We start from the raw sequence: 25,864 nt of genomic DNA, 5'->3' as shown, positions 1-25,864 counted from the left end.
CTCAAACTCAGCTGTCAGTCAACGGTCCACTCCAGCATCCGAGCTGATTTGTAGCTATCATGGGTGTTTACTCGACAGATTCTCACAAGCAAGCTGGAGCAGAGAATATGTGTTTAATGACAGCATCATGCCGATGACACATTTTCTGCAGATAACATTTGCATTATGTGTTTACTGTTTGCAGAGCATCTGGAAGACATCAAATGAAAAGGAAGACATACTTCTTTTTCAGAGCACATATTCCAGCAAAAAAAGAGAACACGAGTCCATAGGAAAGCACTTCAAATGGGAGAAGTCTGGATCTTCCTGCTCCCTTTCTACCTTCTCCATTTCTTTCCATCCTACTCCATTACCTTTCTGTCCCTTCTTTTTTTATCCCTGTTCTTCTCTTACTTTGGAAAAAATATATCTGAAGGAAGAGAAAAGCAGATGCACTCATATCTTAATCCCATAGTTTTCATTATTTATGAATTTTGAATATGAACAGAGATTGGAACTAATCAGCAGACCGTTGGAAACATGAATATTCATTAATTCTGAATCCCTATATTACTCTGCCAGGTATTGTTTAGATGCAAGGAACATACGTGTTGTTTAATCACTACTTGTGGAAAAGAAAGCTAGCAGTATCTTTAACTGTCCCATGTCTTATGAAGTGCACGTTTTGGACAACAAACTGTGGTACATGTGTGTATCCTTTGAAAAGGGAAAAAAGAACTAAAACCTTACAAATATCTTTATGAATGTCTAATGCCCTCTGCTTGAAAATCAAAACATCCCAAAATTACACTGCAATGATAGGCAGGAATAAAATATCTTAAGTATTGCTATAACCTAAATATTAATTTAGTTTTGCAACTCCACAGCCTAAAGAAAGCCTAAGGCATTCACAACAGTGAACCCGTAAAGAAACATGACATTAAGCGTAAGCACTTATTTACACTTAGGCAGACATTAACATCTAGCAGCAATTTTTTTATATAAGTAATAAGCTGCTGCCACCTTCTGAAGAAAGCTCAGCATGACTACGAATGCCATCTTTCTCACAAGGCCAAAGTAAAATGAGATATGTGTTCTAAGCCAAGAAAATTAGGCAACAAACCAAGTTCTGCTCCAGCATCAGTAAAAAAATCTGCTGCATTTGCATGGTCTTGCTCAAAAAGCTAATCTGAGGGTGGTGTCGACACTCCCAAGCACCAATGTAAGCACATCATCCTTATCCCAGCTCAGGAAAACGCTTTGACATCTACTAACCATCAAACAGGCAAAAGTGCCCCTGAAGCAAACCAACAGTACAGTTACTTCTCTTTAGCCATACCCTTCTTTACTCCTTAAATGCCCACCTGATTGAAGAAGAGTCTACTCTCCCTGGGGACCCCTTCCAACCACAACTTCTCCATTACAAAGCAACAGAAAGTCACAGTTTCTCCGAGTGCTTTCTGCAAGAACAACCTGCCTCTCGAGCGGCGCTGTCACCCTCGCCGGCAGCCAGGGGCCTCCTTTCTGGTGGAACTGGGTGCGGCGCGGGGGGTGGTGGTGTGAGCAACCCCCCCGTGCCCTGGAAATGGGCCCCCGCTAATCAACACCGGCCGTCTGCCCACCCACATCTGGGAGCTCCTGCTCAGGCAGAGGAGCCCCAAATCTCTGGTGACTATGAGAAAGTGATGGATGTCCCAGTGCATTTGCTCCCTCTGCCGACTTCAGCCATCGCAGTGGTGGTAGCAGCTTTATTTATGGTTTTACATTCTGGCGGCACGAGTAGCATCACAGAGTCCAACGGCAGAGCAGTAGCAAACCAGTGTCACCGCTGGCAAGTCAGTGCTTCACAGTCTGTACCTCTGTTACGAATAGATTGATCACCTCTCCAAAATTTTCCTAAAGAATAAAACTGTGGCATTTTAGCCTGATTTTCAAAGCAAATGAAGATTAAATCATTTTACTGTCTAGCTGCTCTATCTTCCTATAACTTTTTAACGCATTGACCTGTTTCAACTAAATTTGATAGGAAATTGAAAGTCTCAAAAATATAATTTCTAGAAACTTAGAGAACTCATAGAGCATATAGCCAGAGAACAGCAATCTTCAAAAGCCACACTGCTGATGGGCCAGCCTGCTTCAAAGACATACCAAACTACAGTCCAGTGACCTGGGGGAGGAGGAAAAATCATAATCCAAACCATAAACTGCACGTGCATTTCCTGGGCAATGCTTAAAGCCCCACAGTGGCAGAATATTAAAACAGATTTGTCTTCAAAGCAGTTCTGAGTTATGCTGGGAACATGGCCTAACAGAAGCCCAAATTATGAAGGATATTCAAAATAACCCTGCCTTAATGATCATTTCTTGATGCAGCTATAAAGACTTTTCCAGTAACTCAAGAAGTTTGCGAGTCTGCACTTAAAGATGCTTGCAAGAAGAAAACTAAGCCAAGATGGAAGCAGAGAGTTACCACCAGACCTCATATTACTAGAGAAAAAATACATCCGCCACCCCTTTGCGTGCAGCGCAAAGCCCATCACCATCTCTACATGTTTACTGGCACGTTTACGTTTCTTACTGCCAGCGGGCAGCTCTCAGTGTGCCATCCCAGTGCTTCGAGGCTCCATTTGTCTGACACCAAACAAAAATATGGCCGCGGTTTTGAGGGTTGCTGATTTTCAGGGAGGTCTTACTGTTATTGTGTCACAGACTCAGGCAGGCCTTAATTTCACAATAATATTAAAACAGAAGTTACGACAGCTGTAAACCTGGTGATTTTAATTCGAAGCATTTCTCTAGAACTAATTTAGCCTTTCCTTCAAAAACGCACACGAGCAGCTCTTCACCACCATCTTGCGTGGGTAAGATCCCATCTGGGATTTTTTTGCTAAAGCTGAAGACGTCACACCTTTGCTCGTTACGCTTTTGACTACTGGGCTTTTCTTCTTAATTCCTGAGCAGCAATGCTGCACCTGGGCTGGAGCCCTCCGCCGTTTATTTTGTGGGTGTTTAGGTTTTTTTGGTTTGTTTTTTTTTTTTTTTTCCCCTTGCTTCCTTATGTTCACACAACCACCAGCGGCTTCAGTGACCACCTACCCCAACCGTCCCTAGGGCTCAGGGCCCCCTCCCACACCCCTCCCAGCGGCGGGCGGCCTCCGCAAGGGGCAGGCGGCGCGGGCAGACGCCCCCCCCGCCGCCGCGTTTGCCCCGGGGACCCGCGGAAGGCGCGTTGGTAGCGGAACCCGCTCCTGGCAGGCGGCGGGAGGAGCCGAACCCGGCGGGACCGGGGTGCGGGGGGACGCGGCACCCCGTTAATCCTCGCCGAGGGGCCCCGCGGCGGCGGCGGCGGGAGGGGCGGAGCGAGGGGGCGCGTCCGGGGGGGGAGGCGTGTCCGGGGAGGCCCCGCCCACCGGAGCTGTCCACGGCGGTAGGTGCTGAGCGCCGCCGCGCCTCCTCGCGCAGCCGGGCGGGGCCGGCGCCTCCCCGCGAGCGCCGGCGGGGGGGGCCGCTCCTGCCCCCGCCCCGCTCCCGCCGCCGCCGCCGCCGCCGCCGCCCGGGGCCATGGCGGCGCTGGTGCTGGTGCTGCTGGCGGCGCTGGGCGGGCGGGCCGTGCTGCCGGGCGGGCGGTGCGCGGCGCCGCTGGCCGACCTGCGCTCGCAGATCTCGGGCGTGGAGTCGCTGCTGGAGGAGTTCCGCCGGCAGCTGCAGCAGGAGGAGCCGGGACCGCCGGCGGCGGCGGCAGCGGGCGGCGGGGAGCGGTGCGGCGGCAGCGGCGGCTTCTCCGCCAGGCCCGACTCCATCATCCGCACCAAGGACTCCATCGCGGCCGGCGCCGCCTTCCTGCGGGCCCCCGCCGCCGTGGCGGGCTGGCGGCAGTGCCTGGACGCCTGCTGCGCCGAGCCGCGCTGCACGCTGGCCGTGGTGCAGGGGCCCGGCCGGCCGCGGGGGGCGGCGGCGGCGGCGGAGCTGGGCTGCTACCTCTTCAACTGCACCCACCGCGGCCGCCCCGTCTGCCGCTTCGCCCCGCACCGCGGCTACAGCACCTACAGCCGCCGGCCCGCCGGCCTCGCCCTGCAGCCGCCGCCGCCGCCGGGTAAGGGCCGCCGCGGGCGGGCGGGCAGCGGGGCCCGGCCCAAGATGGCTTCGCGCGGGGAGGGCGGCGGCGGCCCCGCGGCGGGAGGGAAATGGCGGCCCCCGGCGCGGGGGCGGGCAGGGCCGGCGACCGGGCACCGGGCGGCGCCGCCGCCATTTGCTGCCTCCGCGCCGTGGGGCATCGCCCGCGGGAGGAGGGGACGAGGCGTGGCGGGGCCTTTCGGCGGGGGCCCCCACCCCGGGGCGGGAGAGGCGGCCCAGACACGCCCGAGGGGGCGGGTGGAGGGGGGGGGCCGGGTTTGATAAAAACGGGCCTCGACCCCTCCGCCGGTGCAGACCCCTCGGGAGTGCCCGTCCCAACCGGGCGGGCGTCGGGAGGCGGCCGGTGGGATGCGCGGGGGCGCGGGCACCGCGGCCCCGGGGGGGCCGGCTGCGGGGAGGGGAGCGGGCTCGGCGGGGGAGCTGCGGGTGCGAACCGCCGGTGCCCGCCGCAGGAGCCCGAGGGCCGGCACGGGCCCGGCTGCTTGGGGGTGCTCTCCAAATGTCGCCGCCTAAGCGGGCTCCTCGTTCGCTTAAATCAGAATTTTTCCGGTTTAAGAACTTGCGAGCTAGGCTGAAGAAGACGAGGATGTCTCACCAGTAGTCCAGAGGTGGCGTGGAGACTGTATAACCGCTTCTGGCGTCTGGGCCGCATCAAAAGCGGCAGTTTGTTCAACCCTGAAGCGTATTTAAGAACAACATAATCCAGAGCAAGCAGCTGTAGATGAAAACACGTCTGGATTTCTAAATTTGGAGCCTGTTTCCTAGCATCTGATCCAAAGAACTTGCTCCTACTCCCGCAGCGCCTGTTGTTAAACAGTTGCATCTTAATTTATTTTGTCTTCATTTCATTGCCTTCTGTTGGCAATACTTTCCTACATGTCTTCATCTTCTTTACGGATGTATCTCAACCGAACTAAATTGGTCACTGCGTGGAACATGAATAAGACCTAGTGGTGGTGTAAATGAAAACCACATGTCCAGATGACGCCCGCTGTTACTGCTCCCTTGGCAGGGGAGCCCTCAGGCTGGATGTCCGTCCACTCCTGCCTGTCGTATGAGAATGCCCGTGGGAATCCCCTGGAGATACGAGAGAGCAGGGGCTCAATTTTTAGAGGAGTTATGATGCCTAAATATGTTTTGCAAAGTGCATGGGTAGGTAAACTAGAGAGCTACAGGGAGGAACTTATGGTAGTAAAGATGAGGCAATCTTAAGGTACCAGAAAAACCCAAGGTATGATTTTGATGTTTTCAACAGGAAAAGTATTAGTTCCACAGTATTATTTATGTAGCAGGTTTTGGGTCATTGTGTTTTATAACCCTGTACATGCTTGCAAGATAGAAGGTTTAAGACTAGGTTTTACATCAAAGTCACAGAGAACTGGGCTTTTTTGAAAACCTTTAAAAATATCTTTAGATGTCCTCCATCATTTTGAACTGCCTTAAGTCCATTAAAACCTGGCACTGACGTAGAGTGCAGGTATGGCATGATATAAATAATACTGTTGTTCAAACGATACTCTACCTGTTAGAAATCTTGAATTTCTTTAATTCCTTGAGTTCTTGAATTCTGGAATTCTTGAATGCTTTGCTTGTTGGCAGCTTTCGTGACTATTAGCACTGGGCTTGCAAGGCAATTTCAATTCCTAATCTGCGGATTGCTCTGTGTCCTGTTGGGTTTATTGAAAAGTCTGCTATTGAAAAGTCTGCCTCGTGCGTGATTGTGGTATCAGAAGCGAGGGATTATGACTTCTTAATGCAATTACACTGGAGCTGAAGCAGATCCACGAAGGAGAATTAACTTTTATTCAAACATCTGCCAGCCGTGACATAGACCAGGAGAGATAAAATTATGAGAGATAAAATGTCTGATGTTATGTTACCACTGTGTTCTTGAATTGAAAAATTAATCTGGACAACAGTGCATTGTCACAGGACCATGAAGGCACATCTATTTTCCCTTATGTCACCCAGTGATTGAATTTAGGAAATTTAGGAGAGGGCTTTTGATTTCAAGATTTTCTTTCATGAGGGGATCACATTTTACCTTTTTTTTTTTTTTTTTTTTTTTTTGAGTACTGTGGTGTTGAGTCTTCTGCTATTTTCATTTTGATAATCCCAAACCAACACTTATCTGTAAATGTGGTGTCCTTATAATTCTGTAATATTCCTGAGCATTAGTATACAATAATCTCTAAGGTGTGGTTTCATTTATGTTAAGGATCCTCAGAAAACCAAACCCAATTATTTATTTAATTCTGGGCACAATTAATAACAGATACATATTTCTCAGACCGAGTATATTTCTGTGTACTTCCAGGACAGTCAGCAGTGGGATGAACTTTTGAGACTGAATATTTCAGTGTAAATCCAAGTCCTTCACTTTATACCCAGTTTGTGCTGGTTTAGCTGTGGATTTACTTTGCACTTCTAGGCAGTTTGTGCTGTGTTAACAGTGAAACCCCATATGCCTATAGTGAAAGAAAAGTTAATTGGTTTTGCCTTTGTTAAGCAAGTTTTTAAATTTAGAAAGAAAAAGGACTTGAGTGCCTCACCAGAAATGTCTGACTCTCCTTCTGCGCTACTCACTAGTGATGAGCAACAGGACTATTCAGCATTAAGGTAAACGAGTATCAAAGCCATTCAGGAATCAACAGTGAAATAACCTTTTATAACAAAGCCTTCATTCAGACAACTAGCTGGCAGCATCATTATTGGCAGGCCAAGTCTGTATAAAGGATGGAGGAAACAGAATAAATAAAGGCTGTTATGTTCCCCCCCAAAGAAAAGTGTTGCTCATAAAGTTGCAACCCCTTTTCTAGAAAGCAGCCAGCTCCAGCCTCTCAGTGTGTTGATCTGGTATATCAGTTTCTTATTGCTTATTTATGTTCAACCTAAATAAAAGTTAGAAACAGAAGTTAAAGGATGCTTTCCGAGCTTAATTTTTCTGCTCACCTGTGGCTGATAGTCCTTTACTCCTGTGAGCAGTGGTTGTAAGTGGTTTGTGGGTATGCCTCCTTGATTTTTTTATGCTGACTTCTTAGAAGCATGTGTTCCCCAGATTTGCTGCGGCAAAAGAGTCTTCAGCTCCATAAGCTCTCTCCTCCCATGCCAGATGTCTCACTCAGCCCAATTTTTTCTTTACTAGAGCAAAATATGAGCTGATTTGCCATTGATTTACCTTTCTGAAGATGTTCTGGTGGCTTACAAGAAAAGGCATGATGCCGCTGTCCTCTGGGACCAGAGGCCCGAGTGTGGTCCCCCACTCATCTTTAGCAAAGAGTGTGCATGAATTTCTGTGACCTGCCCCAACGTGAAGTGGTCCTGCCATTGCAGCTCGGGCTGCTGGAGTATAAAGTTAGTCCGGGAAGAGAATATCCTTACTGCTTAGGGCCCAGGGGAAGTGGGGCTTGTCTCTGCCCCTGCTGGGCATTGATCAAGTCATTTAAACCAGACATGACGCAAAACCACCTTCCAAGCTAGAAGTGGAAGCATGAGCTGTGCTGTTTCAGACCCGGGTCGGTTCTTTTTGCCGGTGATCAGTAAAGTAAATAATCGTGCAAAGACTGTAGGTAACTCTGTCGGTAAAAGTTGCCCTGGCACCAGAATGATGGTGTTTGTTAACAATGAGTGGTGGTTTTTGCACCTAAATGTTGTTTTTTAAACGAAGTTGGTTTTGAGAACTGAGTGCATACAAATTAGGCAAAGCTTCCTGTGCCAGCTGGATGAGCAAGAACTGTTTCATACTTCCTATTATTAGACCCTGTTTTCAGTTATTTGTACATTCTCCTAACTTAAGGCATTTGCCTTGAAATTTTCTACACCCAGCCTCCTACAGAGAAAAACAAGAAATGAAATGTTTGCTGTTCAGTCAGTGATAAAAAATTGTCTCACTGCTCTGACGAGCTCCGTGCCTTCATTCAAGTTCTTGAAACTGGAGAGGAGCATGTGCAAGGGAGAATCCCTACAGTGATGGGGAAGTGCCTTTGCTTTCCTTGTGCAACTCCGCCCACACTGAGTGAAGTTACACCTTGTGTTCAGTAGATGCTTTTCTGAGCTTAATATCCTTTACAGAATTTCCTTTCTGGAGGCTGAAAAGCAGAAAGCAACCTGTCACTTCAGGGTGCCAGAAACATCCCATGCCCAGAGAAATAATGACACTTCAGTGGGGAACCGCAGAAGGATACAATCTTAGGGCTAAAGTTGTCAAATGCTGACTCGTAGAGCTACATTTTATACTTCTGCCTTCCCTGCACTGCCTGAAGGCTGCAGAGCAAATGACTTCAAACCACTTCTCACAGGCCATGTCAATTAAGTTATCATGGGCTTTGTTAGTCTAACCTGAAAAACTTGTGGTCTGATTGGCAAAAGCACTTAGTGCTCACAATTTTAATCAATAAGAATTGTACTTTGAATATAACAAAATGTAATAAATCCTGAATAGTCTGAAAATCAAGCTCTGAATGTCTTAAATTAGGCACTTAAAATTAGTGGTAATTTCTGATGATTTTTAATCATTATGTGTACTGCCTCACCAGAATGCCAGCTTCTGTTAAATAAGTCTTTCACTCCTGTAATGATATAAGAAGAGACTAGAAACCTGTTAAGTTATGCAGAGTGCTGTAAAAGGTGTGCAGTAACTGCCATCTGAATATGTATGTAGTTCATATTTAAATCCATTTTCCTTAGTTAATATTAAGAAACGACACCGATGCTAACAATCCTGTTTGTTGTATAATGAAAACTCCATGTAGATAGAGAGGTTTTCTCCGCCACGTGATTCTAATGTAGCAGCTACCTCCTGAAGACATCACTGATTGTGGAACAGCTAACTAAAATTTAAGTAGATACTACTTTGCTTAACAAAATGTGCACTAATGAACATGTCCTGTCTTTCAGGAAGTTGCCCAGTGGTGAATCAATACCTTCACCAAGAAAAATTACGATTGACATAAATAATCACTTGGCTTCCCCTGATAAATAACTGAGCCTCTCTTTTCTATTGAAGAAGAAGAATATGATGAGCCTCCACGGTGCAAGGCAGGAGAAGATATTGTGCTGCAGTCACCTGTCGACTGGGTGCTTTTGGATGGCCGAGAAAGTTCAGATGACCATGGAATTGTGCAATACGAGTGGACACTGCTGCAAGGTGACTCATCGGTTGAAATGAAGGTACACGTGCAGTCTCGCACATGGCCAGTTACTGGCAGGTTGTTGTGTTCGTACAGTTTTAAACGTAGAGCCAAGAATATTAAACGTATTCAAATGGGTATGGCTACCAGGCACCAAAATTAGGATGACTGTACAACTTGAGCGTTTATTTCATAGAAATATAGAGCAGCGCAGGTTGGAAGGGACTTCAAAAGATCAGCTGGTCTAAACTTCTGTGGGACAAGGATCTTAGGTGAGATTATCTGATCTGTTCAATCACATCTTGAAAACCTTCTGTGATGGGAACTATACAGTGTCCCTAGGAAGTTTGTTCCAGTGATTATTTCTAGCAGTTTACACAGTTCATCTCTATCCAGGATGGCATGAGACAGCCAGCAGCAAACAAGTAGATGCTAATACTCCACTGGATTTCAGCTCAGCTCTCTTTTGCCATTGTTTGTGCTCACTGCACTTGTTTTTCAGCTTCTGTGATCCAGGTTAGAGACACCTCAGTAACTCAGTTACTAAAAATAATGGAGTGTTTTCAGCAACAGTGCTCTGTCAGTGCTTATGGAGAAACTGCAAAGAAATATGTGAAATAGACCTTATGAGATATCTTGGGATACTGTTTTATTATATTCATACAATTTCTGCTGCAATTGGGTTTCAACTTAAAATTAACCATGAAGAGAGGGATTTTCCATCCTACCCTTCTTTGTGAATGCTCTAGGAGCAAGTAGAAAAGGAAAGATGTCTCAAGCCCGTAGAGTGTACTCACAGTCTGCTCACTGCTCACACAGTATTCAGGGCACACTGGGAACTCCACCTAGCGCAGGAGGGACGTGTAAAGGGGAGAGAGTGTGGACCATAGACCTTCCTGTTTCTGGGATGCTGCCAACGGATAGGAGAAGTTTAAACAGGCCAGGATCACCAACAGAACAGTCCAGAACCCAAGAGGCCATGTGTGCCAGTGCCACCATGAGCAGTCCCTGAGTGCTGCTGCTTATGTCTCAGTAATATCAAAGTCAAAATACCAGTATCAGCAAAGTTATTCAAGATGTGTAATGATGGAACAAACCAGAGTTTTGCCTGACACGAAGAGCTAGCTAAAAGTATTGAAACCTAAAACTGTCATCCATGGCAAAACCCAGCGGAGAAATTGGTTATTCCTTAGTCTCCTGGAGGGCATTGTAGGTAATGTGTAGGTATTTGAAGATCACCACGTCACAGTTAGGAAACATGCTGCTGGATGAACCCAGAGAAGACAGTTGGCTTTCTCTGGTGAATAGTTGCTGAAATGTATGCACAGGTAACTTTTTATAAACGTACTCCTCACAGAAAACTCAGCAGGGCTATTCAAAAGTATTAGTTAAGCCAGTGCTGCGTGCCTTTGAAAGTTCTGTCTTCTGCTGCAAGATCCACGTCTTTGGAAGGGTGACTGCAGTCAGCCAGTTCGGAATGACTCGAGGCTGCACTGCAATATGAAACTGGCATGTCAAAGACCACTGTGAGTTTGTTTTTCTTCATGTATTATTTTATCGGCTTGAAAATTAAAAGGTCAGAAGACTTTGTTAAGGAGTGTGAACAGCATGATACATAGAAGAGATTTGAACAAAGCTTTTAAGAATAGTTGCTAGATACCATCTAGATAAAATGAATGTTTTATTATCAAGGGTTGTTAATCTGACCCTTTGCAACATTATTTTCTTCAGATAAATACTCTAAATTAATCTGTGATGTAATAATATATCCAGAGTAAGTCAAAAATTAGAAGTTAACTAAAAAAATTTAAAGTTCATGTTTTTACTTTTACTTAAAGCCACTCCATAAAATATAGGCAAGTCATAGATCCATTTAAACTCGCAAAATTCACATTAATCTTGGTGATTTCTTTATATTTGATAATGGAAGACAAATTTGACACACATTCATGCTTAAATAAATGCCTTTTCGTTGTGTTCAAATGAGCAGGGATTTCTCCTACAGATATGTACCGTGACAATTATCCATGATAATTTAATTTTTGGAGTTGAATTAGTAATTGTGATTTTTTTCATACAGTCTTCAGTTGCTGTCTTTATTGCTTTAGTTGCTGTCCTGAACTTACTGGATTTCATGTAATTTACTCTTAGAAAATGATATATGAATCCATAGCTACAAAGGAGAAGGACACTGTGTTTAAATAAGATAAAAAACAGCTGTTGCATTGCACTTATGTATCAAAGAATAAATAGAAGGCAGAGGAGGGGGAACAACTGCTATAAAGAGATCTTATCGTATTGCAGAAGGAAGCCAGTGGAAAATTTTTCTCCTATTGTGACTGATTACTGCTTCTTAGATAATTTGCTTCTCAGATTGCTACCCACATGCTGTAGCTGCACAGCTCTGTGACACTTAGGGGCAATTACGGGTTGGGGCAATTACGGGTTGTTTTTTTTTTAAATGCTGATTATCTGGAAATTTACTGTCTAGTTTGAGCCAAAGCTTATAAGAAAGCAGGTACAGTCGGGCATTCTTCAGGGCAGGACAGAGATAAAAAGGGAGGCACAGAGGTCTCCAGGAGGAGTGGCGGCGTGGTGGGAAGCCAGTGTTATTTCTCTGGCTCTGCAGCGAGGAGAGAGTTGGACTCTACAGCTCATGAGTTTTAAATACCATATTTGCTCTCCCAGCAGTCATGGTGTTTTTTAGAGCATATTTATTTCTGTAATATATTAAAGAATAAAATTCTAATGGGTCACGTACTCCATCAGGAGGTAATCAACAGCATGATCAGGTAACTGACTGCATTTGTGTAAATAGAAAAGGAAAGAAACTTCAGTTAGGAAATTCACTTACGAGAAGAGAAAAATGCATTTATCAATACACCCTGATATAAAGCTAGGTCTAGGACTCTATTATCATATTTATTGAAAATTCCTGTTCTCTTTTAAGTGTGTAAAGCAACTTTAAATAACTAAAAAAACTAAATAAAGTTCTTTATTGAATTTTGGTTTTAATATTAATCACAGAGAATTTTAATGTACCTTTCACTTACTTATAAAAATAGCCCCGTGTGCTTCATTTGTAAAAATGCACTACATGTCCAATAAACCTGCAGAGCTTTTTTGTAGTTAATGAAGTATGTGCTAGTGAGTTCTCAGAAAGCTGGAGTTATTTGTGACAGGTAACTGTCACAAGGTTGAAAGAAGTTCAACATTTACAAATATCACACTCATTTTATACAAACTTACTGTTAAATGTCTACTGTACTAGTAATGCTACTTCGGTACCTGTTTTAAATTATCATAAAATAAGTTATTTTATCAATCTCTTAATGATCTAATCCAATTTAAGTTGTTTATGTATTTGCATCACATGACATTCTGAAACCTAATGTTTAGGTCACTCACTATAGATAAACCTACTTCTGGTTCAGTGCAAGGTATTGAAATTCATTGTGGGGCATAGCAAAATTCAGACCAGCAATTTGTAAAACTGGTACGTGACTGCATCAAATGTCATACTGGTCAGAGGTGGGCAGTCTTATTAATAAAGCAAAGCTATCAGTTACCTTATCATAAATTAATATACAGCAGAAGTAACTTACGTGGATACACATATATTGTCTACAGGCTAACTTGATAGAGAGCAAAATACTCTAATAATTTACAGCCTACTCTCTAAAATTACACTTCAGATTACCAAAAAACAGAGCTAAATGTATGTTGCCATTTATTCTCTGGTGCTGAGATCCACAGCCCCAGGTAACTGAGTGTACCATGAAAAACAGTACAGAAATGTTAAGTGTGTTTGTTTATTTTTGAAATGGATACAAAAAAAGTTCAAAGTGTTGCATGTTGATACACATGCTTGAGTGGGCTGGCTAGACTTAAGAGAACCATTTATTCTGCATGAAAAGCATTGTACAGAAACGAGCCCCCTACTCCTAGAAGTTTGTGGACGGATCCTTTATACCAATATGGTTTTTTTGCTGTGTTTCTTTAATCAGGTACCACAGCCAGGAACACTGAAACTGTCCCGCGTTCAGGAAGGCGGGTATGTTTTCCAGCTAACTGTGACAGACACTGCAGGTCAGCGGAGCTCTGACAACATCTCTGTGACCGTTCTGCCCATGGTTCATTCTGCAGCAGGTGAGAAAATGACTGGAGCCACCGCCTGTGTGACACCCAGGGCATGGTATTCAGAGCAAGGGTCTTGATGGAGGCTGAAACCGTATTCTCCATTTCTATGTTTTATTTTGCCCTTATTCATTAGATAGTGACATCTCTTTCAGCTTTGAATTGCTGTTTCGAAGTGAGGAAGCAGGCAAGCATCACTTGTTTGTTAGAGCAATAATACTTTCAAGCGTTTAAATGTTCATCCTTGTATTGCTAATAAACATGCACGGTTGGAAAACAAAATACTGACATACATATCAGGCACATCGTAACAGTTCATTGTATTGTCAGACGGTGTGTGCAACGTGACAGGGCTTGTGCTATAGGGAAGACCCAGTTAAAAGCAGTTAATAGTGTGCATGAGGCACACACTAATATTGACTTGCATCTGTAGTCTAAAAGATGGGATGGTTTCTTGTTTTCAAGCATTTAAGCTTTTCTGTGTAATGGTTTATCAAAGCCTTATGTTACTGGGCAAACAGAAGCTGGAATTGACCCATCATTTTTAAACTCTGAGCTCCAGAAATGTGTAAAAAGAATAAAATGTAGAAAGTAAGTTACATTTCAGTGGCTGTCAAATCTGCGCTCTTTAGTGTAATAACTTCTGATTACATTGTAATTAGTAAGTTGCTAATACAGATCTGCTGCTCTGGCACAAAGTAAATGTTAAATAGCATCATCACTGTGTTCAGCTGAACCAGTGAAACTTTGCACCAGTGCAGTATCTCTACATGAGAGGGTAATCCCTGTGGCAATAAATTGGTATTACAAAAAACAGTTATGTGTCTGCTTACTAATGCTTGTATTCCAGTAATGGATGATAGAGTTGTATTCATTTGTTTAACTTGGCTAAAGCAGGCAGAGAGGTTTGCTGCTTTATTTATTTGCTGCTGTGGGTATCTGGGGTACTGTTTGGATGGAGCACATGGATGATTTGATGACTTTTTCTAATTCCCCAAGTACTTGTGGGGGGCTTGCAATTCAAGTGCTACTGCTATAGTTAAACCAGCGCCCAGTACCTTAATGCATGCAAGGCCTGTGCTATTATTAGTGCTGAAGTTTGTGAGATGCATTGTCTGAGTATGAATTTAGGGGTTTTAAACAGGTGCCTGTGTTCCTGCCATACTTTCCTTAGCCTTGCACAGCTTTTTGGTACGTAGCAGGAAAACGACCAAAGGCTGTGACTTCCTTATGCAAATCAATAACATTAACCAAATGCTGAATTTGATAGTGCTTTACAAAGCAATGAACTACACCGCTGTTGAAAAGACAAAAGCATGGATGTAAACACTTGATAATTACAAGGTCAGAATGGATTTCAGGAAAGCTTTGAGTATGCAAAAAGAAATGTCCAAGGACACTCTCCATTTCCAGGGGAATCTAAATATTAAAGCAGGCAGCAATCAGTTCTTTCAGGTGAAGGTCACTTGTGAGACCTTGTGCATAGTCCCGTTCTGGCATGTGCTGTATAGGAGTCAGTGGATTTTTGATGTAAATAAATGACAAGCATTCTTTTAGTATTTTAATTAGGTTGCAGAAAACATGCCATAGAAGATCCTATATATAGTCTATATATGTGCATGTAAAATAACATATTGTCAGAAATACAGAATGGGTATGTAGTAGGAATTACGTGTCGGAGAGATGCAGCTACAGCCATAGAGATTTCATTTATTTATTTTCAGGACTGTCCTGGGTCTTTTAAGCCTGGGAAGATCTCCTTTCAGCTTAGGGCAGCTGAGTTTGAAGTGCTGTAGGGGTGCTACACAAGGTGTAAGGTGCAACAGCCTCCAGGCTGAGTATTCCTGTAGTAAAGAGATTGCCCGAATAGTGATGTGGGTGCCAGGAGCTGCTATTAGCTATATTAGCTGCTGTGTCCATACAGCATCATATAGCTGAGCCTGGCCTGTCTTCAGCTTCCTGCAGTGTTCGTGGGCCTTCTTGCCATAGCATGGTTTTGCTTTTTCCTCGGTGCTGAAGGTTTTATTCATCGACTCAGTATCTACTGCTTGGATTTCTCTTTTGGTAATTTGGGAAATGTTTCTCAACAGCCTGTGTCGGGGTTTGCTCTCGCTACCAGTTTATCTGCGATGATGGCTGCTGCATTGACATCACGTTTGCTTGTGATGGCGTGAGACAGTGCCCTGATGGGTCGGATGAAACTTTCTGCCAGAACTGTAAGTGTGCCAGGCCACAGTGTAGGTTGTGAAAGTAACCGCAGCCTGAATGGCCGGAGGGGAGCGGTGCCCCTTCTGTGGCCTCTCGCCCTGTGAGCAGGCAGCTTGCTCCCACCTCACAGCCTTTCACTGGAAGTAGCACGTGGGAAGGTTTACTGTCTGCATACAACAGCTGCTCAGATATTAACTCCCTTTTGCCTCACAGCATATCAAAACGCTCAAAGGTCCCCAGATGACAGATTTTGTCTTAAGATTTCTCAGCATCTAAAAGACCGGTCCTCTACTTGCATGACAATTCTGGAAACAAGGACCATAGTCTTGATCTGAAAGGGTGTTTCAGAGGTGTGCTTCAAAGCGCAATTACACACCTTGCAAGAATCTGAACACACTGGAAAGGTGATCCGAATCACCATTGCTCTGTTTGCTTTCATTAGCCATCCTCAGTATGTGCCCATGCTCAGCTAAGTGAACAAAAATCATCAGAAGGTGAATTGGCAAGATGGCTAATGATTCTTTCATTGATATTTCAGTTGCTGGATTTCTCTGTAGAGTTCATGAGTGTACTCTTGCTTAACAGCTGACCGCAGGCAATTGGTAACGTGCTATGTATCCGGAACTCACATTGCATCATATGTCTGAACCTGAGGCAGTAGTCATTTAGCCTGTCTCAAGGCCCCTATCAGACTGTCTTCTGTCAGACCACTCCCATTCCCTTCAATTCTATACAAAAAGTAAGATTTTTGTTTCTGTTAATACAGTCAGCCCAGGTCGGAAGACGGTGGCACATGCAGCTCTTGGCACTACCCAGCAAAGGACTGTAGGACTGACTGAAAGCACAGATGAAAACTTCTCTGCAGAAAACACCCTGAAAGCCACTGCCAGAAATCAACCGCTTCTCTCAGTGGATGCAGACATGTCTAACCAATCGCTTTCTCAGGGACCAAAGAAACAAATCAGTGGATTTTTGCCAGGTAAGGATGGAAGCAAATTGGTTTCAATAAATCATTATCTTTAAAGGAAGAAAATGTCGTGAACCTTAAATTTATTTGAATTGCCTTTTGGTGCCTGGCTAAGAGTAAAAATTTGCAAATGTAAAAATTACAAAAGAAGTTTGTAATAATTAAGTTACGAGTAGATACTGCTTTTTGATTGTCAGGTCTGGTTCTTACCAGGCACAAAAGGAAAGTTAAAATATAGGAATGTTAGGAAAAGAATACAGTCTAAGGAACAAAACATGCAGTGAGCTAAATACAAGTTCTGCCACAGATTCAGCTGTGTAAGCTGGTGTATAAGCAATAGGGCAGTATCTTCAGGAGACTATAACAAAGTACTGTTCAACTTGGGTGAGAGTAACTGCTTTTCTCCTGGTGCTAACTGATGACTTCTTTTTTTTTTTTTTTTTTTTTTCCTGAAGTAGTATCTTGGTTATTGTGGGCACTTCTTTTTGAAGTGTGTCTCCAGGGCAGGAGAGATCTTTCATCACTGTACAGAAGGCTTAGTCTTCGGTAACAAGCGACCCCAGGTCCCCAGTAGTATTCTCCGTAGTGGCTGCAAGCCTGTTGAGAGTCAGTGTGTAGTGATGTTACAGGCAGAGTCACCAACCCTTGCCTTGGTAAAGCTCCAGAAGCTACGGTGAAATTGTTGTGTCTTTTAAGGTTCCTGCTGGTGAATTAAAATGATCTCAAATGGCAATTGAATGAAAGCAAAACTGTGTGCACAGAGCCTAAGATGAGTATGAGACCTTGCACTTTTCTTTCTTCATGACTTAGACTGATTCTTGATCCCCACGACGCAGCTGTTTATAAACAGCTTTATTTTCTTGTTACAGCAGAGCAGTGCTCAGTGCCCTCTGCTGCTGACTCTTGTAAAGGGCACTTCCCTGGTTGTCACTTTGGTGTTTCGTCAGATGCTTGTACTTCATATGTGGAGACCACAAAGGGACAGAAAAACAACGTTCTTCAGTAATTTGACTGCCTTGGTGAATGTGTAGGAACTGATAGCAAAATCCTCTCTCAAATATTTCTTTCTTTTCTGGCAGTGTAGATGACCTCAGTGCTCCCTATTGGAATGACTTCAAATTCTGAATTCTGCCCCAAACCCTTCTCGCTCACATAATCCTGAGTGACACCTGATATGGGGCCACCCAAACTAAACATTGAATTGCCAAAGGGCATTGCAGGTTCCAGTGGAAAGTCAGCTGCTAAGTAGGTCTCAAAACCCATTGGGTTTGTGAATCCAGAAGAAAAACCAGAATTGAGGTCACCAACTTTGGCAAACTATAATCAGAGGTTATAATTGGAAGTGTATGTAAAACCTTGGCATTTTTGCATAGTCATTTTCTGTGTTTATTCGTTGCACAGTGACTTCCTTGACCCGTGTTTGCTCTCAAGGTAGACTTCTGCACAGTAGACAATAAAAGAAAAAAATTTATTATAAAACTAAAAAAAAGTCATGGAGCTTCAATGATTAGTGTGCTACCAGAAGCTGTTACAATCTTTTTAATTTTAAACAGGCAAGATTTCCAGCCGACCATGTCTGGTTTTAATTCTTGTGGTTTTAACACTGCTCTTTCGACAAGGCTCAGTCAGAATTTAATTTCAGTTAAATGATACTTAAGGATTGCCTTGTGGAATAGAAGGACCCAGTCCTTCCTGACCCAGGAGCCCAATACCTTCAACCAAAAAAGCAGCAAACAGCTCAGTGAGTTTTTAAGTTGTCTATGGATCAGTTCCAAAGAGAGTGCGTATGGTGGGACATGAAGAGGTAGGTGCTAGGTACCAGGATCCAAAGGGCAACTGCCAAAATCTACTCTGAGTTGCTCTCTTCTCATGCAGACATTTCAACTCCATCGGAGTCCCATGCTTGTACCCTAATGATTCCCAGAGGTCCAGAGAGGTTCAAGTCCAGCCCCACTGGCAAGCACCACAGTCTTTATGGAGTTGAGGAGACAGGCATCTAACCTATTCCTAAAAATCCATCCAGACCTATTAATTAGATTTCTGTCCATCACTGCGATCTCAAGGAGGTTACAGACCATATCTAATCATTAGGTGCTGCAAAAATGTGAGACACAGAAACACTGGAGCAGCTCCATGAAGCCCATCTGGAAAAGTGTTCCAGGGGGCAATAATTGGTAGATCCATTTTTGAGGAGAGGTAAGCAGCACTGAATAGAAATCATACCAGCAGCCTCAAAAGTTCAGCAATTCCACTGGCAGAAATCCTGTTGAGGGATGGACTGTCTCCTGGGACAGTGCTGGACCTGCTGCTGGTGCCCGGGCAGAACCCGTGCCTCCGAGTCACACTGTAGAGGTCTTTGTTGGACCAAGACAGGAATGTTGCTTGTTGGCCTAGAGTTGACTGTGCAAGCATCCAGGCTCCTGATACACTATTATAAATAAATTTTTAAAATAAGCTTTAATGATTTGAATGTCAACATGGCAAAAAGTTGTCTGCTTAAGATACATATTAAGGAATATGGTTTTACAGTGGCAGCACAGGTTCCAGCTTTTCATTTGGAAGCACTCCATTCAGGGCTACCTTTGTCTTATTTCTTAGCTGGCATTTGCAGATCATCATGGAAATACAAGCCAGGAAGGAAAACGTGATGCTTTTAAATCCCACAGCTGCAAGGCAGAGCAAGAGAAGGTGTTAAGGGTAATTTACCTACCAGAGACAGCATGTGGCACATTCTAGGTGGCTGCTAGACATGATGCTCGATACAGGAGCTTTCAGATGACTTTTAAAGAACAGAGGTTTTTCCCAAGAAGTTGCATGACAGGGGAGTTGCTTTGTTTTCCTTTTTACATTTGTTTTTATTACAGCAGTGGTTACAGTATCAATAAGACAGGTCCCTTCTGCTACTTAGCTCCCCATAAGCAGCTTTCATCTCTGACTATCCAATAAAGAGACCTCCTTGTCAAGGACCATCATATTTATCTTCTCTCTAATTTTAAAAGGAGCTGGGCTAAAGCTGTAAAGTTTTAGGCTGTGGGATAGTTCCTTGCAGCAGGTATATGAGCTTTCTGCATATGAGGGTGATACTAGGGGAAAGCTGTCCCAGAATCCATTTTCTCGTAATAGTTTCTCTGTTTCAGATTTCCCTTAACCTGCTTTCTTTACTCCAGTAGCCTCTCATGTTTGGCTCTGACTTGATACAAGCTTTTTAAGGATTTACACTTAAGTATCAAAATGCAAAAATACACAAGTCCAAGGTAAGGACTGTTTAAAACTTCTGCCCAACCTAGCAGGGGATCTATTCGCAGTAAAGAGGGAAAAAAAAAAAAAAAAAAAAAAGGGCAAAACAGAACCCAAAGGTCGTTCATTCATTCATTGTTGACAATGGGTGAATCTTTTTCTGCACTCTTGCCTTCCCAGTGGGATTCCTCTACCACAGGGTGAGTCCAGGGGAACACCAAGTCCAACCTAGAGGTAACCGCCTCAGGCACTCAGGGCATGGAGTCTTCTCCAACAGAATGATGGTTTACTTTTGACCAAGCTGGAAGGCCAAATATTTTCTTCCATAGTTGGGAGCAGATGCTGGAAGAGTCATTTGATGTCAATAAAGGAGTCCTTTCCCTTTGCAGACATACCTCCATAGTGAAGTAACCCAGACCACATCTCCTCCAAAGGCCAGCACGACATTTCTGCAAGGCTGCCTCCGAAGTGCCCCGGTGTCCTTTGCCAGGGAAGTTCTCAAGCCCAGCTGCATATTCTGGCACTGCTGCACTTGTAAACGAGTATAGCAAAAATATAATTGCAGCAAAGTACACCGGAGTGAGCAGTGGGCTGGTTTCTAAGCAGCAACAGCCAGTCTAGCAAACATGGTCACGCAGACGGGTTGAATTCACAAGCAGCCTGAGGATTTGCACACCCCAGCATAGCCAACTCAAGTGTATAAATCACCATAACAGCTTTGCATTCCCCTGGCTCCGGGTCTCTGTCCACACCAGCTGTCATGCAGTACTGCTCAGGGCTGCCATCTGACTGAGTGCCCAAGCCTCAGTCACATTTTTTCTGCAGTGGCATTGGCAGCAGTAGCCATAACCTACATCACTAATTTAGGGTAACTGAAAAGGGCTAAAAATTGCAATTTCCTAGGCAGGGACTAGAAAATTAAAAGAAACTGAAAACAAAACAAAACCCACATAACATGCTTTATGTCAAGTTCTTAAACCTGTCTAGGGAAATCTCTGTTTGTTTTCTAGTTGATAAGAGATAAGATGTTGAGCAGTCTTGACTCTGATAGCCCTTCCAGTCTTGTAAGAACAGCCACAAGTCTTAACAAATCCCTTCAAGCTTTATTGAAGGGATTCTGTTATTCTTCTACCCATCAGAAATTTTCCTGCTAAACTTCTCTCCAGCTATATTCGCCAAATGTCTTTACAAGCAGTTAACTTAAGTATTCCCTTTACTCAAATGTCAAGGAAACAAATTTATAAAACAGGCATTTAGATCTAATCTTGTCATACAGGTGGGAGCAGCTCTAGGAAGAACTAATGTCTTTTGGGTATTTTCAAAATAAAGACAAATATTCATTTAATTTCATTTAGGAAAGACAGAAGCATGAAACAGCTGCTGGTTTTGGTCTCAATTACATTCAGGTTATTTTGCACAGCTCTAATACCATACAGGTACCTCAAAACCAGTACAGTTTACACTTAGGATTTCACAGAATCACAGAATGGTTTGGGTTGGAAGGGACCTTAAAGATCATCTAGTTCCAACCCCCCTTCCAGGAGCAGGGACACCTTCCACCAGCCCAGGTTGCTCCCAGCCCCATCCAGCCTGGCCTGGAACCCTTCCAGGGAGGGGGCAGCCACAGATGCTCTGGGCACCCTGTGCCAGTGCCTCACCACCCGCACAGTCAAGAATTTCTTCCTTACATCCAATCTAAATCTACTCTCTTTCAGTTTAAAATCATTACTCTCAGGTAAAGAGTCCCTCCCCACCTTTCCTGTAGCCCCCTTTAAGCACTGGAAGGCTGCTGTAAGGTCTCCCCAGAGCCTTCTCTTCTCAGGCTGAACACCCCCAACCCTCTCAGCCTGTCCTCACAGGGGAGGTGCTCCAGCCCTCTGATTATCTTCATGTCCCTCCTCTGGACCCACTCCAACAAGTCCATGTCCATCTTACGTTGGATGCAGAACTCCAGGTGGGGTCTTGTGAGGGCAGCATAGAGGGGGAAAATCCCCTCCCTCAACTCACTGGCCACACTTCTCTTGATGCCGCCCAGGACACAGTTGGCTCTCTGGGCTGTGAGCGCACACTGCTGGTTTGTAGTCAGTTTTCCAACCACTAACACCCCCAGGTCCTTCTCTGCAGGGCTGCTCTCAATCCACTCCTCGCCCAGCCTGTATTTGTGCTTGGGATTGCTCTGACCCATGTGCAGGACCTTGCACTTGGCCTTGCTGAACTTCATGATGTTTGCGTGGGCCAACCTCTCAAGTCTGTCAGGGTCCCTCTGGATGGCATCCCTTCCCTCCATCGTGTCAACCACGCCACACAGCTTGGTGTCATCAGTGAATTTGCTGAGGGTCCACTCAATCCCACTGTCCATATCTCCAGCAAAGATGGTCCTTATCCACCAAGTGGTCCATCTGCTAAACCCACGTATCTCCAATTTAGAGACAAGGATGTCATGCAGGACAGTGTCAAATGCTTTGCACAAGTCCAGGTAGATGACATCAGTTGCTCTTCCCTTACCCACCAGCGCCGTAACCACGTTGCAGTAGGCCACCAAATCTGTCAGGCATGATTTGCCCTTAGTGAAGCCATGCTGGCTGTCACCAATCACCTCCTTATTTTCCATGAACCCTAGAATAGTTTCCAGTCAGATCCGCTCCGTGATCTTGCTGGGCACAGAGGTGAGAATGACTGGCCTGTAGTTCCTTGAATCACCTTTACATGCCAGAACAACTTAAAGAACCCGAATGAGGAGGAGGGCTGCAACTTGCTGCTAAGGTATTTCCTAGCAGGTGCAGTTAGTGTTTGTGCACCCCTGGCCATCATGCCAGGGCAGTAAAGCCAGAGCCTGGGAGGCCACGTTGTGCCTTAAAGTGGGGACATTAGCACTAACTTCATGCCAGGATCGATGAAACAATTTAAGCTTTAATTAATGATGGTGTGTATTTGCAGCTGCCGCTGACAGGAACACGTTGTGCAGCACTTTGGAGCTGGTGGTGGTGGGTGGGAGTTACACATGGTGCGTGTTCCAAGCTGATTGATTTAAACACTTCCTTAACACCCACCACTATATGTAATTCCAATTAAAACATTTCACATTCATGTTTTACAGCTCTTGTAGCATAGTATGTTTCCACTGGCATCGTCACAGTTCCGAGGGCTGCCAACAGATATAGCACAGCGCAGTCAAAGTGCCCTTCAATATTTATCAGTTAAATATAGTCATTACATTTAAAAGCATAGGCGTCGTTCTGATTTCTGCAAGAGTGTCTTGGTGGATTAAGCCGTCACTCTTGCGGGAAGTGTCCCCAGAGCTCTTGGTGTAGGACTTCAGTGGGAGGGCTGGAGCAGGGAGCCCCAGCCGAGTTACTCTTTGCTCCTGCGAAGCAGAACCGCAGCCACCTGCACGCCCCAGATGAACACTTCTTGGCAGCAAATGATGCATTGTCTCTTCTTACGTAGTTACAGCGCTCTGCTCTATCTTCTGTACTACACAAAGCTGAAGTGACTCCAAGTCATCCTGTTAGAAATGTTTTCTCCACGTGTTTTTGTGTCTTCCAAGTACATAAGTTCTGCATCTGTATGTCAGTAACAGGCAGAATTAAGATAATTTGTGTAGCCAGCTTATGCGTTTCCTGCTTTACAGGTTCAAGGGGTAAAGATCAACATAACTTGAAATGGCCTCATTTTCACCTATACGTAACTGCTTTAGTAATGTGTTAGCTCAGATTGGGCTATACCCCATTATGGAAGTTTGTAAAAGAGAATTTATATCCATCTTTTTTTCAGTGGAAAATTACTCTCTTTGGTTTGATTGAGATGCATTGTGCTTTGCAATGCAAAATTGAATTTACATTTTAGCTTTAGTTCCACGTTATTTAAAAAATCCAAGTTATACAATAGGAGTCAGAAGTTCTTAAACTGTGGGCTTTATTCTAAATTTAAGTGCTTTCACATTACTTAATTCTTGTGTCCTGTGGATAAGACTTCCTGAGTCACTGAACTGCAATATTCATTTATCTTACTTGACTTTGTGCAGATAACAGTTCCTCAGGGAAAATAACAGATGATAAAAATAGGAATGGCATAATGGTGCCAAAGAGAGATCAGCTTGGTGGTGGTCATCCAGTCCCAGAAACAGGTAAGACCGACCTTGTTAATTTATTTTGAATTATGTTAGTTTTTTAGTCAGGTGCTGTAAATTCAGATACTACAGTCAAGAATTAAATAATGTATTTCCATATAATGAACTGTTCCTAACTTGTAGGATCATAGGGTTTAGTTTCCCAGCATGGGTTGCTCCAAATATTAGCACCTAAGTGATAGACTAGCTGTATTTTTAAAGAAAAATTAAGTGTGATTTCCCTTAATCTCGTCGCAGGTGCCGTGTTACCCTTAGCCTTAGGCTTGGCCATCACTGCTTTACTGCTGCTTATGGTTGCTTGCAGACTGCGGTTAGTGAGACAGAAGCTTAAAAAAGCTCGACCCATTACATCCGAAGAGTCCGATTACCTCATCAACGGGATGTATCTCTAAAAATTGGATTTAGGTCAGTTGTGTTCTCCCCTTTCTCCTGTGTCGATGAACCTCTGCCTCTAGAAAAGGACCAAAACCTTTAGTTAAGTTTTGAGTGTAGAAGAAGCCTATGAGACGAGGAACATGTTCTTCCCCCTCGGTGATAAAATAAAAAAGTGGGTAGATGCCCGTGCTCGGAAGGTAAGCGGCGTTCAGGCTCCAGAGAGTGGCTCCAGTTGGCTCTTGCGCAGAAGACACTGCAAAGTGGGACACCCCAAACTGGATGCGGGGTGCCTCTGCCCTGCCCCGCAGCCGATGGGGGTCCCGGCGGCGGCAGAGCGTGCCCTGGGGGCCGGAGCAGCCACTGCCCAGCGCTGGCCGAGGCGTAGAGGGGAGCCTGTGCCGCCCTGCTCTTGGCAGCGCTGCCACCGCCGTGCTCCGCTCCGGGAGCGCGTTACTTCCCTGTCCAGCAAAGACTGATTTGTGTACGTGTCACCTGATGCGCTGGGAGTATTTTCATGAAAGAATTTGTCTTGCTTTATTAATTAAAAGCAATTGCTATCTAAGCACCAGCTTTTATAACAAAAATCGGGATTTAAGGAACAAAGCATCTTCTTTTCATTTGTAGTTTAAACCTGTGCAGATAACAGGGTCATGCTTACTAAATGCTAAAAATGAAAAAATACAAGCCCTCAGTGGGTGAGTTTGGACTTACCAGTGCTCGACAGCAGTCATGTAGGATCCCAGAGCTACGTCTCTCCCCGAAGCGCAGGGCTCGTTCAGCCTTTCCCACCCCTAGCTGGGCACCCCCCACAGCCTGAGAGCAGCACGCAGCGGCTTTTACCCGAGACACTGGAGCGTAGGATTCCTCTGGTTATCCCACAGCTCCCGCAAAGCTTGAAAGCTTCAGTGACCTGCCCTCACCCCAGAAAAGTTCTCATAGAATTAGAGCAAGTAATTGGTACGTGTGAGTGAACTTCAGATGTGTTAACAGTAAAATGTGTACAGTACATGTTATATATACACACATATATATACACGCACACACCCCCCCCCTCCATGCTGTCTGTCTTGTTTGACTGTCCAAGGATATCACATTCATCACAGGTCTCAATAAAAACAGAGGCAAAATGAGGCATGCATCTTTTTGTATGTCGTCTTTTGTACTTCAGTAACTTCGAATCAGCAAGAATATTGCCACAGTATAAAAATAGTTCCTCAAGTTGCTCAGTCTTGATTACTTTATGTAAAATAGCTCTAATAAACCTATTTTATTCTTACATTTCTTGTATCGCCTTTATTTGCAGCTACCAGCTAAATTTTGTGCTACGAGACCATAGCACGAGAGCAGACAGAAGTACATTTCTCCTTTCTGTAAAACAGCCTTAAAAGAAGCTGGAATGTGTATGGGTGGGGGGAGTTGCTGAGATACTTTGCTTTAGGAAGACTGAGAAGAACAGGGTGCCTGCCTCCGTGTCCTGTCTCTCGAGCCGTACTGGAGCTGAGCAGGACACCAGTCGCAGGGCTGGCTGTGCCAGCCGCTCAGGGAATCCGGTTGCCAGTGCTGCTTGCT

At 44.6% G+C, this 25,864-nt stretch overlaps 1 protein-coding gene across 2 annotated transcripts; it reads left to right on the top strand.

The window, feature by feature from the left end:
• Positions 1–3,513: 3,513 nt before the first annotated feature.
• On the top strand, positions 3,514–25,571 carry LRP11 (LDL receptor related protein 11). 2 transcript variants are annotated; one of them, XM_042796037.1, is made up of 7 exons: positions 3,514–4,068; positions 9,118–9,282; positions 13,250–13,391; positions 15,470–15,595; positions 16,354–16,566; positions 23,816–23,917; positions 24,158–25,571. In XM_042796037.1, the coding sequence occupies exons 1-7, from the start codon at positions 3,541–3,543 to the stop codon at positions 24,310–24,312; spliced, it is 1,431 nt and encodes a 476-aa protein (XP_042651971.1). In that variant the 5' UTR covers positions 3,514–3,540; the 3' UTR covers positions 24,313–25,571. The 2 variants fall into 2 exon arrangements, with proteins under 2 accessions (XP_042651971.1, XP_042651970.1); XM_042796036.1 differs by having other exon boundaries at positions 3,514–4,072; positions 9,119–9,282.
• Positions 25,572–25,864: the final 293 nt, after the last annotated feature.

Source organism: Tyto alba, unplaced genomic scaffold (assembly GCF_018691265.1).
Source record: "Tyto alba isolate M040663 unplaced genomic scaffold, T.alba_DEE_v4.0 Super-Scaffold_22, whole genome shotgun sequence".
NCBI lineage: Eukaryota > Metazoa > Chordata > Aves > Strigiformes > Tytonidae > Tyto > Tyto alba.
This window is presented reverse-complemented; position numbering and strand designations above follow the sequence as displayed.